At 38.8% G+C, this 17,047-nt stretch overlaps 1 protein-coding gene across 1 annotated transcript in view; it reads right to left on the reverse strand.

Moving 5' to 3' along the window:
* Positions 1 to 15,761, reverse strand: part of robo2 (roundabout, axon guidance receptor, homolog 2 (Drosophila)) — a 608,847-nt gene extending 593,086 nt beyond the window's left edge. Inside the window, exons 1-2 of the mRNA XM_037546536.1 lie at positions 15,638 to 15,761; positions 4,799 to 4,930 (exon numbers count right to left, since the gene is read on the reverse strand). Coding sequence (XP_037402433.1) covers positions 4,799 to 4,916 — 118 coding nt within the window. The 5' untranslated portion in view covers positions 4,917 to 4,930; positions 15,638 to 15,761. The remainder of the gene's footprint in view (positions 1 to 4,798; positions 4,931 to 15,637) is intronic.
* Positions 15,762 to 17,047: the final 1,286 nt, after the last annotated feature.

Below are 17,047 nucleotides of genomic sequence, written 5' to 3' on the forward strand. Positions count from 1 at the left end.
TTCAGAAAATGTTGAAATTGCCCAATACGGTCATGTTTTGTGCATACAAATCTGCTCATTTTATACATAACAGTATGTCATACAGTGTCAATCAAGTCAAACCTGAACCTGCTTAACTCAAAGCAGTTTGAGGAAAACAACAATTTAAGAATGCAGTGTGAAAAATCATATATCGCTGTTTATCAAACAATGCTGACGCACGCAGTCACGCCCTACTTTGAGCTCTGTCTTCACTCTCAGGGCCTGTCCCAAATTGCAAAGTCCAGTGTGGTTTGTGATTTTGCTTAAGCATAATGATACATGAATTTATGAATTTATAAATGTATTAAAGTGCACAAGACTGTGTGTGGATATACATGTATCTTTGTGGGACAGGCAGTTGCTGCTGTTCTTGCTATGCTAATGTGCTACCCTAAAATAGCTGATACAGCATGCAACAACAACTTTGGGAAAGTATAGTCAACTGATTTTGACTAAAGTTTAACTGATTAACTTCGTTTAACTTCACAACTAGGAGAAATGGGAACATAGACACTTAGCACAAGACACATCAACGTGCACACCAGCACAAACAAGTGTAAACTTTGTGACAAGCATTCAGTTTAGATTCTGTTCACACAAGTCTGTTTCCACCCACATGCAGCCAAAAATTTATCATAGCCCCCAGGCAAGACCGCATCTGGCCCCCCGAGACTAATAAAGTAGAAGCTTACACAGCCGCTTTAACTGTGCAACTCCAGTGCAATACCAGGCAAATGGGTCTTTACGGTTTTATTACAGTTGGGGGTTGATTTTTCTCCAAACTATGGAGGAGATGTTTTAAACTTCTTCAAACTATTCCCTTAAATGAGAGAACGGGCTCTATGGAACCCCAGCTTATCCAGGCAGTTAAAGAAGGCTAAGAGGGGAAGTAGTATTACTGTGTGTATCTAAGGCAGCTGGTATATAAGGCAAGATTAATGAGAAAGAACAGCTTGCTGCACACCTCAAAGAGGTGGGGGCAGAATGAGAGTGAGACTAAGAGCTAGACTCTCATAGTAAGAGTGAGTGCATGTTAGTCTGGGACCTGGGGAGAGAGTGCATCTGGCAGGACAGCTGTTTGCAGTGTAGCAGGGTAGGCTGATCACACAGCGCCAAGATAAATCACAAGCTATGCAGCATTACACACATAGACTCAGATGGCCGTGCAGGTAGAACATTGATGTGGATTATGAACAATCCACATCAATGTCCTCAATAAAGCACCCACATAAATCAATGAAACCAAAACATTCACAACTCATAACAACAATTGGTATATACACCCAATAAATAAATAAATAGATAGCAGACTATTTTCCCCCCCAAAATAAGATATGCAAACCAAATGGTGCTGCATGAAAATTGCTATAGGTTTTTAACTGTAATGGTCTCTGCAGTATTTCTTCAGCAGAATGCTTGAGCAATTGGTTGTGATGATGTTTTGAAATGGATTAAAGTGAAGTGAGCGAAAAGCTGTGGGGGTTACTCTTGGTTACTATAGGGGCCCACTCCAATTTAGACTTCAAAGGATGCTTAATTGGCATAGTAATTTGTTTAATTATTTCAGCTTCTGGATGCTTCCATTGTCAGAGTGTCAGCCCATAAGGCTAAAATAGTGTTTCCTTTAGCAATAAGAGAAGAAGCCTGCAGGTTATAACTAAGCATCTGGAATATGAATAACAAAGCCAAGTGCCACATGATGCTACTTCCACACTGATCGAAATAATCATTTTTGTTAAGTGTGGTACACAGACCAAAACTAGCCAGTGAAAATGTTTGATTTGTCCCACCAGGAAGCTACCCTAACCCCAACTCCCCTGCTCAATGAGAGTACAAACACTATTTTATACTACAATAACTTAACTTGTTATTTTCCTTTTGAAATCTAAAGCTAAAGTGCAAAGTTCTGTGCTATCTATTCATTGCATTAATCTATAAATCTCACAAATTCATTCAGTGGAGCTCAGTGTTACACGAGTAGCACTACAAGAAATTGGACTGGGCTCAAGTGTACTGCAGTTCTTCATTATGTTGAATGGCAACTGTAAACATTCTGTAAAGCTCGTCCAATCTACCGACAGCTACAACGAAAAAATGCATTTGTGGGTAGAGCCTGGAAAGGTCAATTCATGACATTTTGAATGGTCTTTGTAGAATAGTAACAGAGGTTCTATTTATACCTCATGTCATCATATTTAGTGGACAAAGGAGCTCTAATTTTCAGGCTCCAAACACAAGTACTTAGTTCACCCTTACATTGGAAAAACACACACCGACCGAGTGCTCTACCCATCCCTCTTCTAACATACAGAGGTGCAACCCAACCCGAAGCCACGCAGGAGCCAGTCAGGCCAGGAATGAAGACTGATGGTCAGTAATGCAGTTAGTATGCAGCCACAGTGGGCAGAGGAATCCAGCCATGGCTTAACAAGACAGGAAAAAACAAACCTGAACAACGACTCCAAAAGAGACAGCACACTCAAGAAGCCTGCCAAACGATTCCTGACATTTTGAAAGGTGACAGGAACCTGGTAACAAGTTGCATCATTACAGTACCCATGCAAACTGGTTTACTTAATATTAACGTACTTAGTAACACAGCAGGGGTGAGCAATATGACAATATACCATCATATCATGATATCACAATACAACATAATAGACCTTTCTGAGGTGTATCAATATCATGGATATTGTCAGTACAAGTTTGTTTCAACTAATTGCGATTCATGTCATGTATTGTGATATTTTATTTTTGCCATATTGCCCACCCTATAACATCTTGCTTTTTCTTCTAATCCCAAACTGTCCATTTCTCCTCTGACCCATTCCAGTGAAATTTACTGCCCTTGTGAAAGGCGAACTTCAGAAGTAGCACAGCAGAGACTTTATGGGCTTGTCTCCTGTCACCCTGGGCTAGTATCAGTCATCAATCTTTGCTTGAGGGAGCCAAAACAGAGGAAAAGGCAGAGCATGAGGTGAAATATCAAGGGCTTATCAATTTAAGTTCACTTTCCTGATGGTAGATTAGGGATAACTGTACTGTATGTGCTGTCAGCAGAGCTGTATTGTATTCAACTTCACCAAAAACCACCGACATGCAGTATGTCAATCTATTTAGATAGCAAATGAGCATAAAATTAGTCATCTAATAAAATTTTCCCTTTCTCAGATTATGGCCAAGTATTGTGCCCCAGATCTGTGAAATATAAACTTTTTAATAAGCATCACTTTTCTGTTCAGCATCAGTGCATATCGGAGATGTTTGTGTTTGCTCACACCATCATCTTGGCCCCATCCCCTTCACTCTCTGGTAGATCTCCGTTTGGCATGTACCACAGTTGAGTCCCATTAATCAGGCCTGCTTGTATGAGGGCTGAATGTCAAAGCTTTGCTCCATTCCCCTGTATGCACCCAGCTACAACAAGCAGAGCATTAACCTTCGGCATGCCTTCCTTTCCAATTCCCAAAGACTTGGCAATGAAGGAAGAAACTTCTTAGATTGTTTTCTTCTCAAATCGACTGAGTGAATGGCTTGGTGTTCATGTTCCTGGCTATGCTATAAATAAGCTTGGCCGCAGGGGGAGGAGGGATTGAGCACAGGGGCTGACAGCAGAGGGCAATGTGGCCTTGTCTCCCTGGGAGATGCCAATTAAAACTGGACCGAAACCCAGAGCCTACCACTACACTACAGCAGTGTGAAAAATATTACAGTCAGACAGCAAAAAATGTTTTCCTTTTACCCTGAAGTTCTGCATTTCAGGGAAAAACTGTAATCTAGTCTTTTCTTTACTGAATGCACTGCTTTAAGACTGAGCTTGTCTTTATGTGTCCAAGTTCCCACTTCAAGCAGAGCTTCAACTTTGTCTCATATGTCTCTGTGTCATATAAACTGTGCCTATTATAGATTCAAAGTCATAGTATTCAAGTCTCTGATCACAAATGATGTGATTACAACTGTTCATAGCATTTACAAACTGTAGCACAACCCTAAAAACCCTAAACAACCCTAAAAAAGCCTTACTAACTGTCACAGCTTGCTTTGATCTGACTGTTTTATTCTGTTCTGCTTCTCCAAGACCAAAGCAAAGTAACTACAGTCATTGCAGTGTGAAAATGATTACACTCAGTAAAACTGTGTTTGCAGTTTGGGGACAAACAGCCTATTTCTGGAGACCCACCAGCTGATGAAAAGTAAAATAAAAAGAAGGGGAAGAGCCACGGGATAGGTAAAGCTAGCATTAAAGAGTGTAGCAGAAAGAATCAAGAGGCCGCTTCTTGACAAAACTCTCAGTTGAGAAAAAGAAATTAACAAACCAACAAAAAAATCCTATCTGGCTCCACACAGTTCTTAAAGGAACATTAAACACAATTGCAAATGGCAATTACAACCTTTTAATAATCATTAGCGTAGTTGGGTTATTTGTCAATTTGACCTACCCACTGTGCATGAAATGTCACTCAGTGTTTGGTGTTAGTGAGCAATGATGACTGAAAGAGCTTGGTCACCAAAACCACCAGCACAGTCTGGTCACCAACAACACCAGCACATTAAGACTGTGTGTCCTAATAAATAGAGGTTGGAGAATAAAACAAAAGAAAAAAAAAAAAAAATCACAACTGAAGAACAACATCAGTAGATACAGCCAAGCCACCAGCAAAAACTGTTGGTTCAGTTACAGCACATAGCAGCCAGTGTTCAGAAACAGCGATACACAATGACTGACCAGACAAACCACACAGAGCCATGTGGTATAAAGAAAAGCCCAAGCACTTACCTTGTCCTTGGGTATCCACTAACTCGAAGTGAAGGATCCATAGGAGAGGGATGGTGATCAGGAAAGGGGACCCAGCATGAACAGCAGCACACCCCACTCTCTCTGAGACCATAGCCATGGCACCATTGGATGCTGAAAGACAAAATAGGACAGAACAAAAAAAATGTTTCTGGATGGATTGTATCAGATCTATAAGAAATTATATAAGATCCAGAAGAAATTATACTTATGAATGCATAAGTTACTTGTCAATCTCATCAATAAGCCTGACAAGCTCTGGGACTGGATGTTTTCTCTGGGTGTAAATTCTCATCTTTACAGTTTCTTTTATTATTAAGTTATCATAACCTGTTGCATGATGACAGCCAGGCAAACAAAATGAGGAAAACAATTTTACACTGTGTCCACTGTATGGTGCTGAAACTACTATTAGTAATTATTATATGCAGAACAAACGGAGGGAGATCTGATGATGCATCAAAAAAAAGTAGATTCACTGGAACATGGAAACAATTGACCCCTTGATAAGCCCAGACTTGCCGGTTACTGTTGCCCATGTCTGAAAAGCCTTCAAGTTGGACATGTTAACTATGCAGCTATTGAGGCTACTGTTTCAAACTACCACTAAACTATATTTATTTCTAGGATTTTTATTTCATCTAAATTACTTTTCTTACTTCTGCAATGTACTTCGTTGGTCACTGTTGATCCAATTACAGATTTATTCTAATTCATATGTATTAATAGGTGGTATTCCTCATGTTCATGTCACTCATTTACAAGATTTTCTAAACTTGTGTGTTTACTAAGTCCAGTCCTCAGTGCATTGTCCATTACTGCAAGCCCATTACAGAAAATGTTGGAAAAATATAAAAACATATTCTTGTATCATGTCCAATGCACGTCTATCTGACAAGCCTCCAGGCTCAATTTGTTAACGGATTCATGTTCAGTAATTAAATGTAGTTTGATACAAGAACCTTCAAGGCCAACTAAAGATATATATTATATAATAAGATATTGCCAATCTTCAGTGATGAATAATGTGACAATGTACAGGATAAGTGACATTATTTAAGACATGTGAAGCAAAAACTCAAACCAAACTGCATATTATACATTTTGCCTTTACAGCACTTTTACTTTCACACTGACTGTGATTAGACCTTTGTACTTCTGAAAAGCTGCTTTTAAAAATAATCAAAATAACAGGACGTATTCTCTCGTTCACAAATGGGGTGTCATAAAAATGCATGAAATTCTATTCCAAGTAAAGCCAAGTCAGTCTGAGAGGACACATCCACTATATACAACAGCCAAGCTAGATTTAATTCACTGAGTGTGCTGGTATTAAATATTAGTCCCCACCCTGAGCAGCCCACTCATTAAACACAAAGCTTTTATGAACCAACAATTCATCAAAATTTAACGACAAGTTTGTAGCTGTGCATTCAAGCACGAAATTTATGTAGTTATCATTACACTTAAATGAAGCATTATTTCTCCATGATACGAGCTAATAAAAGCTGCCCAGCAGATACAGACTGCAGTTTAAAAGGGGTCCTGGCAGATTATGCAGCCCAGAATTAATGCTGGGTACAATGCAAGATTGAGATTTCTGTACATAACAAATGAAGCTTGCAGGCATGCTCAGCACCATGGGAACTGAACGCATACACTTTCCACCAACTTACTACTACAATACCTTTATCTACATACAGACTTACAGCAATGGAAGTTGTTATAGATGGTTTCATGAGCATGGATTAAGCCTTGTACTAACCCACAATGCTTAGTTTTTGATCATTAAAAATAGCCTAATATTTGGTTTATAGGTCTGGGAAATGTTTACATAATGTTTACACATGAATATTAAACACAAACTCATGCTTATGCAAAGTGACGTTCCCTACTTTCCAGTCTGCAGTCACATATTGCCTCATCCTTTCTACACAAACATCCAGCACATACTCCAGTCAGACCAGTGACCAATACACATCACCTGACCTGGTCCACTAAGTGCCATCACTCACCCTGGCGCCTCACAACAGAAATGCCTCCAAGCAGAGGTAAAAATCAATAGCCTTCCATTTTACATCACACCCATTCATTTCTCCATCAATACACCCTCAGCTGGAATTAAATGCACAGGCATTTACATAGGCACCTAAATCACGGCATGCTGCAGCAGTTCTAAGGACAGACAAAGACAGGTACACAGCTGTAAACCAGTGGCAGTTGTTAAAATGATGTGATGCTTTTACAAAATTGGCAGATGCTGTTTTATAATCATGTATAGTGGTTAGAAATAGGAATGGTGCAAGTTATTGTCAGCAAAGACAGCCAAAGCAATGTCACACTAAAACGCTGATGCTCGTTACTAAATTAATGTAAAACTCCTATTGACCTTACAAACATTTAAAACATGAGAGACTTTGGGCCTTCAAGACCTCTGAGGTACAAGGCAATTACAAAAACACCACCCCCCCCCTCAAAGAAAAATGGCTTCGAGTCCTTGTTTGGACATTTCACAGCCACAAAATGATACAGAACCTTAATCTATTGCCATCAAAAACGCTTCACTGAAAAACCCCATTTACATGACTTACCCCACACCCCAAACTCAGTCAATCAGCCAATACGTGTCTAGTTGTCAATGTTTTCTTCTAGCTCAGCATAAACAAGACAGTTCACAAAACAGGATTTCTCAGTTTAGCCAGATAATTTAAGCCCAAAGTCAAGCCTGTCCAATAGGGAAAGAGATGAGGGACATTCCTATTGGACAGTCCTCATCTTTGGTCTTATGTTATTTGGCTTACTGAGAAATTTGTAAGATACCTGGTCACCAACACCACCAGCATGTGTTTAGAATACTGCTTCTCTGGTCAACAGTACAGGAAGCTGCAAAATGAGCAAGTGTTGTCATTTAGATGTAGTTAACCTGCTGGTTGACCAGCATAAAACACCACGGACTTCAAGCTTTTTCTGGAGTCGAATCAGACTCTTGATTTCTGCCGCTGGAATCGATGGAGCTAGTCGACTCTTCGACTCCACCTAATCTTAACCAGGACAGCACCAGAACTGGTGACAAAGGAACAACAGATAATAAACCAATTTAACATTTACCCAGTTTTTGAGTAGCTACCGATTATAGTGATACGATGAAAATCCAGGGTTTTTGGAATGATTTACTGAGAAAATCATTGTTGAACTCAGAATTCTGATCCGATGTTCTGACGAATTGTGTTACCTTGTTGAAATGTCCTACCGTACCACTTATTTTTAGGTAGCACTCTACATAAAGCCGTAGGTAGGATATTTTGATGGCATAAATCACCAGAAAATGCTACCAGCACTGAAATCTATAGGTAGGATAATCTGACGCCTGAATCATCTCATCATAAAACGTCACCTGCATAAAAAGAATGATTAGGATATTTTAATTGCCCAAATCTCCTTATCAGGCAGTAAGTAATAATATTAAGACGTACTAAGTCTGTACCGAATTAACATTAAAAATACAACAAACCGTTTAAAACGTTAAGATACTACGCTGTAGTACTTATATGCGCATGCTCAGTAGGACCACTCGACGGGTATGACCATTTTTAGAGCACTGGTCCACCTTAAATAGTGCAGCAGTTACCTTAACAGCCATGATGCAACTGCAAGGACATTTAAGGTAGAGCAGAAAATTTAATAAGAAGCTGCCAAAAAGCCAACGTAAGCTTCATTAGTTTTTCCACAGTGTTCGGTGAAAAACGTTATTTTAAGTTTTCGTTCCGTTTCTAATTATGATACTGCGCCCCAAACCATGAAGAAAATGAGTCGGGGCGCAGGAGGGACGAAAACGTCTCCGTGAGCATTTTGAGTTTGAGCTCACTGGCACTGCTTAAAACTGCGAATTAAACAAACTACTGCTCAAAGTGAGACTCTCTCCTGCTTTAAACGCGCCCCGTCAACACTGCCCTCAAGCCAATCACGATAAAAAACACACGAAGCCGAAGAGTCGACTCCAAGCGTTCGACTCAGAGTCGTTGGGCAGGAGTCGACCCCGACTCACACAACCCGATGGAGATCGAGATTCGATTCGGAATCGACTCCATCACTAGAGAAAACTCTCTTTTGAATACATGAAACAGCTCCAAAAGGCAAAAAGGAAAGCAGTCAAACATTAAATATTTACAAGCTAAACATTAAAACAGCTGAAACGGGAAGTTATTTGTAGTAACGGTTAGTTTCCTCTCCAGCTGTAATTTTAACTAAATTACATACCACTGATGAATCGTTTAAGATATTCTGATAATTTGTACGTTGCAGTTTGTAGTGAATCCTTGACAGTTACCCCTAAAGCTTAAGTGAATATTGTCGGAGTGAACTTTTTAGCCTGGTAACGCCATTGAACTGAGCTAGCGTAGCTAAGCTAGTTACACAACACTGAACCTCGTTACCCAAACAAACAAACCGCTCGCTCACCCGGAGTCTGTTTACCATCTTTTCAGCCGTTTACTTCATAAACACACAACTTTATCTGCAGACATGTGTGTGCTAGTGAGATGCCGCTGCTGTGGTGTTTGTCTCTTTGAGCAGAGAGGATTTACGGAGCCCTTAAAGGAAAGGTTGTTTACTCGAGGTGGCTTTGCAGCGTCGCCGGGCATTTAACGTTATTTCCAGTCATGTAACACCAGCCGGTTCTTATGTGTTTGAATGGGGAGAAACCGAAAGCCAAACTACCGATTCAAAAACAGATTTGAATTCACCGGTAAAGTCTGACAAAAACAGTTACACCGTAGCGTTTGTTCGGCTTGTTCCGGCTGCTGCACCTGCAGGGCCCGCAAGCCGCCTTTTCTCCATTGGCGATAGAGTTGAACTGCAATGAAAGGCGTTGCCATAAAACAGGAACGCCCACTTAGCGTTGATTGGCCAACATGTCTGCAAAATGCCTTTCATCGGCACTTACGACTCAGTGGGGAAAATACATCAGTATCGTTTCTACAAATTTACCCAATGTTGGCATTAATAAATATGCGTAAATCTGTAGCTTCTGGTGATTTGTAGACTTCTGTCTTGCGGTTTTGTGATCCCTTGAACGTCTGAATGTCTATCATAACGGTAGTGATCAGCAGTGTTTTCAGCAGTACTACGCAATCTGCTCCACGCCAGCCGTTATTTAAGTTCATGTGTAATTATAACGTGTTGTAATATTAACGTCCCTATTGAGAACAACACTAAAACCATTAAGAGTTTCTGTCAGCCTTTTTTATCCAGCATTTCACACACTGCACTACAAACCGACTAACAATGCTCTCTTTGTAGTGAAAGTAGGTCATCGTCACTATATGCCCAGAAAAGTATATTGTTTATAATAAAGTATATTGTTTATCTCAGTGACAAATTTATCATGAGGATGATTTTTAAAAACAATCATGGCATCACCCACCTCTATTTACTCATAACTTTTTTTTGTGTATAAACGTTAACACCCCTGGTCGATGTTTTTGTTGATTTCCCAAGTGAAAATAAGTTAGCACATCCTCTACAGGGAACAAAAATTGTCAGAAAGTTGTGGTGCACAATTACTATTTTTGTTTTATATTTAATTTTTTAATATAAGGGGGGGGGGGGCAACGTAAAATATAGACTGTGCCATAACTTTTGCAAAGGCCAGACTTTATGTTCAACTTTTATTCTCAATATGTTAAATTCAGAACAGTAATTGTGCAGCAGTGTGTTCTCGTCAGAGGATGTAAAAGCAAAGAACCAAACTCTGTATAGCAGACATATCTTGGCCAATTGAATATGTATAGGTTTGATTTTCCAGTGAACCAGTCCTTCAGCAAGCGAATAAGAACACCTGACCCTCTCCTGCTCAGCATTTCCATCAGTACTCCGGTACAGTTCAGAAGAGAAGTCAGAGGGCAGTGACTCCATAAAGAGGCCAGCCCAGTGCTGGCCACAGGCCCAGTGGTAACAGATTGGAGTGACAGAGTCTGCCATAACCAGGCGCCGGCATTGCTCATAGCTTCACCCCCTCCTTCTGCCTGCGTCCCTCTAGATCAACACGCAGTGTGCCACTCAAACATGGCAACCTGTTTGAGATTAGCCACCCTGTTTTGTTCTGTCTTAGCGACGCTGAGCCGCTCAAAAACATTCCATTTTTATCTTAACTTTACGCCATGCTGAAATGGATGCCGATAGACGGGAACTGTCCAAGGTCCTGAATCTTGAATGGCTTTCACACTGTAGAGGTGGAGGAGAGCACACAAATGCTGTCAGTCACACTGCCAGAATCTAATTATGCAGCCTTGTCATGCCAAGAAAGGGAAAAAAAGAACCAATATAGGTCTTGGAGGTGCAAGTGTTCTGCTGTCGCTTTCGGCAAACAATTCAGCACACTGTCTCAGGCGTGGTAGCTCCTGCCAAAGCCAAGAACGTTCAGATCCCCTTCTCTGAGGAGAGAGAGCCCTTGGAAGGTAATGGGTCACAAACCAATTATGCCTTCCATTATTAAACTGCATAAGGTGAACACTTGTTACTCAATAGATGGTTGCATCTGAATTTTAAAATGAGTTCAGTTTCCTCTTAAATCTTAAGTGCTACAGTCTATTGTTATTGTCCTTTTACAGGTGCAGTCCTGAGTTTCATCCCACATGTGAGAGTCCATGAGGGCTATTCATTCACTGGGTAAGGTGGCTTAGGTTCCCTTTCACTGTTGATACAGACTAGGGAATCAAGGATGTGACATATGGTCACAGTTAAGACAAAACCTCATATCTCCAAAATGAGACCTCTTCAGGGGAAGGTAGAAACATGCTTAAGCTGGAAGCTAATGTTACAAAGCTCAACACTGGAGACCAATTTGGCAAAATGTAACCAACCAAATGAATAAGTTTGATTAATATCTGAGGTTTTTGAACAAAAACTGAAAATAGCACTGTTTTGTTCTGTTTTCTAGTGCTAGAAGACCCTGAATCGGTCCGTCTGTGTTTCGTCCACAATCATATTCTTGTGTAGGGTTCAGGGTTACTGTAGTTTAGAAATTTTCATTAGTTAATATTTTTGTTTAGTTTTATATTTTGATTTTCTGATTTCAGTTTAGTTGCAGTTAGACTTTAATGCACATTTAATTGTTTATTATTTACTTTCTAAAAACTAATGGTTCTACCCATTTTTTTCCAGTTTTAGTTTTTAGCGTTATAATGGTTGGCGTAATAGTAGGTATTGGATAAGGGCAGAATGAAATTAGCACAACTGTAGACTGAGCTCAGCTCATCTCCAGCTTTCCTTAAAAGACAGAAGAGATCCACTTCTGAGCTCTCATTCAACTGGACAAAAAATTAAGTTTTAAATCTGTTTCATTTTTAAATGAAAATAGAGTTTTTTTAAATAGAGTTACATTTTAATTCTGTTTCATTTTGGTTTGTAGTTTAGTTAGTTGTTTTCTAGTGAACATTATAGTTTGTATTTAGTTTTCATGTTTTGAAAACTATTGTATTTTATTACAGTTAATGAGCACATTTTTTCACTGTTAGTTGGTCATTTTAGTTCACTATGTTAACCCTGGTAGGGTTAGAGTTAGGGGTTGTTGGTTGAACAAGCTTTACAGAATGTGGGCAAGAATACCATACAGTCTAGTGAAAAATTATAGTAAATTGCACCTCAGTTTGTGTGATTGATACATGCCAGAAAGGCTGTCAAATTGGCAGTCATAATATGTTATATCTAAATTGTGCTATTTCATCAATCATGATGAAATGACCAATATAAATGCTCAAAAATCAATTGAAATAAAATCTCTTTACATTAATTTACATTGGAAGTGTAAGTGTGTTTCGGCCTCATCTTGTAAAGTTACTATTTTGAAGATACTTTTTTCTTTAGAAGGCAACGGCAAACTCAGACTCAAGTAAAAGTACTGTTACTTTGGTGAAAGAAATAATAAAGTAAAAGTACCTTTCCAACTTTAGTAGAAAGATAAAAGTACAGCTCAAAAAACATACTGAGTAAGTACTGAGTAACTTACAGAACTGCAGTGAAATATAATGGTAGTACATCAAGCTTTGATTCGCCTGGGAACTGAAGGCTCTTAGATGCTCTTCTTTCCTTACTGATGTACCCTTTGTCCAAAATAAAATGATAAACCTCAGAAGTCAGAGGTGTGACCAGTCACAAAACAGTATAGATGAACATACACAAATGACTAAAATAAATGTGAGTGAAAAGAAGATTCATTTTCTCACAAATATACTTATACAGTGAAAGTATTATTGTTAGAAAATAAAGTACAAATCCATTAAATGTGTATTTAGGTTCATATAACTGAGTAAACGTAACTAGTTTTTATCCACCACTTACAATATGCATCCAGATTTCCTTTGACATTCTGCAATATGATAGCAAATGTAAGCATGCATGTGCTACTGTTTTTCTAACCAGTGCTGTCTGTTGTGTGATGGAGAGAAATTAAAATATACTTGAGGTTACAAAAAATAAGGTTCAGTTGTTCAGGTCTTGTTGAAGGTATAGGGTTTGTTTTGTGAATGTTTGCTTTCCTGTAAATCAGGGCTGATGAACTGCAGTTCTGGAGGGCTTACTCAAACACCTGATTCAAATCAGCAGCTAATTTTCAGGTTTATTGGGTGTGTTTAAGCCTCAAGCCAGAAAAAGTGCATATTCTGGTCTTCTTGGGAAAAATAACAGTTGGACCTTAATTTTTTTAAATAATCACAACTCATCTATTAGTTGGGGAAATTGCAATTCTCTACAGGAAACAAATTTAATTATGACATTTTTATGTAGTGTATATTGCACAATTCCTATTTATTTGCTGAGTTTAAGATATTGGGAAAAAAATAAAACATAAAATGCGCCATAACTTTTGCACGCCCCACGTCTTTTGTTTTTATATTTTTTTATATTTTTTATATTTTTATATGTTACATTTAAATTAATTTAAATAAACAGTGATTGTGCATTTAAATATGCAACAATGTGTCCTTTGTAGAAGAAGTATACATATTAAGAGTTAGGCTTAACAAAACTGTTTAAACCATTGGTTCAAAGGTGTGATAACATGTTTAAAAGCTCTTGCACATTATGATGCTACTAATAGTATTTCAAAAGCACTACAAAAACCTGTTTCAAAGCTTTTCACACAGTCATTCAAACAAGGCACTCAACATCTGGCATTGAATGACTCAACTAGCAGCAGTTTGATGTTCATAGGCCTTTTGACACATTATGACACTTTACAGATCATACAAGAGGTTGACACATGCAACCCCTGAGAATGGTCTACAATGAACTCCACAGTGTAGGAAGTGTATTTTGTATAGTGTATCTATACAGTTCTATAATATTTGTACATTTTGTACATTACAATATTAGATTTAAAGCTTTCCTAACATTTCCTAATGTCCTAGTCTTTTCTGTCATATATGCATGGCATTTATTAGTATGGGGTTCTATGCATGCTGTCTGAGTCACCAAAATGCCATGATAGCTGGCGTAAGAAGGTCAGTTTTATATTGGATGCTTTTTCAGAATTTTTTCTGTAATAAGTGAAAGCAAAGAATGGTTACAATGTGTACTGATAGTCTAGTTTTCATTTGTACCTTAATGTATAATGTATGAGTGTATCACTATATTCATATGACATTAATTACATTAACATCCTTAAAAAGATTATTATTTATTTATTTATTTATTTGTATTGACTGTGTCCAGCCTTTGCTTTTGTTAAAGCTTCCAATTCTTTTCAGGAGACTTGCTTTCAGTTTTTTTCAAAGAAATCTGTGTAGACATTTTTCGAAACCTCCAAAGTTTAGTCTTAAAGTCAGAAATGAAATTTCTGCCTCTCATGATCCTAATAATCCCAAACACATTCAGTGATGTTGAGGTCTGGACTCTGGGGTGGTCAGTCCATTGTTCTGAGAACACCAGCAGCTTCTTTTTTTTTGATATCTTCTTAAGTCCATTTCTTTTGTCAGTAAGGGCTTCTTGTCAGCTACTCATCCTTACAGACTCGTCCTGTTGAGTTGTCTTCTCATAGTGGAAGGATTAGACAGAAACACCTGTGGATTTGTTCAGGTCTAAAGCAAGAGTGGAGCTTGATTTTCTTCTGACTGTTTTAGTGGTCTACCAGGTCTTACATGGTTGTGAGGTGCCCCCTTTCTCTATATCTTTTTACTTCATCTTTGAATTTGTTTTTGTAACTTTTGTTTTTGGAAACTCTTGATGGAAACATCCCATCTAGAATTTATTGTTTTTGTGTCATCACAAGAACCTTAGTGTTTACAAATATCTGCCTGTTCAGCCCACTGAAGATTCACCCCACCCATTCAGGCTGAAGTTATGATGGGTTTCCATCTGGAATGCTGTTTAAATGAGGCACAACACAGGGCAGCCAATCCGACCAGCGGTAATTTACATATCTCAGTCATAGATATATAGTTTTTATCTATGTTTTACACAATGTCCCAACTTCATTGGAATTGGGGTTGTAGCACACAAACCCACAAAATCATTGGTTAATGTGTCCTCAGTTAATATATCATGTTTGTTACATTCCTGCATACTCTCTTCTGTTTAGTATATCAAAACTGGGCACACTCACTGATTCCTCCAATATGTAACAAACTTGGTGAAGTTAAACTTATTCTGATCTCTTTTTGTTTAATCTCACCTATTGTGTCTGTATACACCATGCAGGTCAGAATATGGTGCTATGACCCATATGCAGGTGTAAAATCTTCACTCTATGATCAGAACTGCTACCTATTTAACATGTGCCAGTCTTGTAACCACACACATACACACGCACAATAATGGTCAGCTTACCTTTATCAGTGGGCAGTTGCACCACAGGCTGATAAACACTGCTGTATTTCCAGCTTGCTGGGAAGAGATGTGCTCCAAACTGTCTAAAGATGCTTAGAATTCCTGCCCATTCACACAACTGGCAGAACAGTCTGCCTCCTAACCAAGCTCAGCTCTTCTGCACCACGAGGGAGTGAAATAGAGGGAGTGTGACCAAGAGAGAGAGAGCTGGAGAGAGCGAGAGCAATAGAGAGAGAGAGAGAGAGAGAGAGAGAGAGAGAGAGAGAGAGAGAGAGAGAGAGAGAGAGAGAGAGAGAGAGAGAGAGAGAGAGAGAGAGAGAGAGAGAGAGAGAGAGAGAGAGAGAGAGAGAGAGGAGGAGATAAATTGCCTCGATAATGCAGATTGTCATAGGAGTGCTGTATTCCTGGTAATACAAGTGAAGTAAAAGCCTCTGTCATTTCAACAGACTTAATGAGAGTGATTTGATTATGCATTCCTCACTATTGCACTGCTTCTGCCACATTCATTGGTGCTCATTTTCACTCGCCCCACCACCTCTCAAATGAACTTACGTGTAATATATTTAATACACAAACATTGCACTTTAAGCCACTGCACTGCTCTAAAATGCAACTGGCTTAAAAAGAGAGTGGCCAGCATACACAGAAGACAAGAGACAGGCTCCAGTGCATATTAAAACTAAAGTTTTCACAATATAGTAGAAGGTGCAGTGTGGTGGAGAGTAATGGACCATAATCAGAATGCTCATGTAGTCTAAGTGTCTGGTTTGTGGAAGTACTTAGACAAACAAACCTGTTAGAGCTAAGGACTGGCTTAGTCATGAATATTGTTCCCCTCATTAATCATGCAATCTGAGTTAGCTCAAACTGCAGACTCTGACAACTGGAGCATCTCTTACTAACAGAAGGGTAACATTAGTCTCCTCACATACATTATACATTCAAAATGGTTTTTGTTTATGGTCTCATCACTAACTCTATGGCACCAAAATTCAGTACCTTCTAAATCACTATTACTGAATTAATTCAAACTGTGGTACCAAAAATAAATAAATAAATAAAAATTCATTATTTAGAACCTATTACTATTACGATTGTTATGATTATTATTGTAACGCCGAGGAGCGATGATGAGGCGGGCGCATATGCGAAGAGAAGCGAGATTTAATAGGACCAAATCCAGAGTCAGGGTTAAAACAGTCCAGGGTCAGAGAACCAACACGGAGAGATCAGGAAACAGAAATGATGAAAGAAACACAGACTAAATGCACAACGGAAGTCAGAAGAACAAACACCAATCGATATGATACACTACAAAGAATACACTAAAAAGACCAGCAAACAACTAGGGAAAAACACAGGGCTTAAATACAGAGACAACGAAGGTTAATAAGACACAGGTGATAAACA

Source organism: Pygocentrus nattereri, chromosome 17 (genome assembly GCF_015220715.1).
Source record: "Pygocentrus nattereri isolate fPygNat1 chromosome 17, fPygNat1.pri, whole genome shotgun sequence".
Taxonomy (NCBI): Eukaryota; Metazoa; Chordata; class Actinopteri; order Characiformes; family Serrasalmidae; genus Pygocentrus; species Pygocentrus nattereri.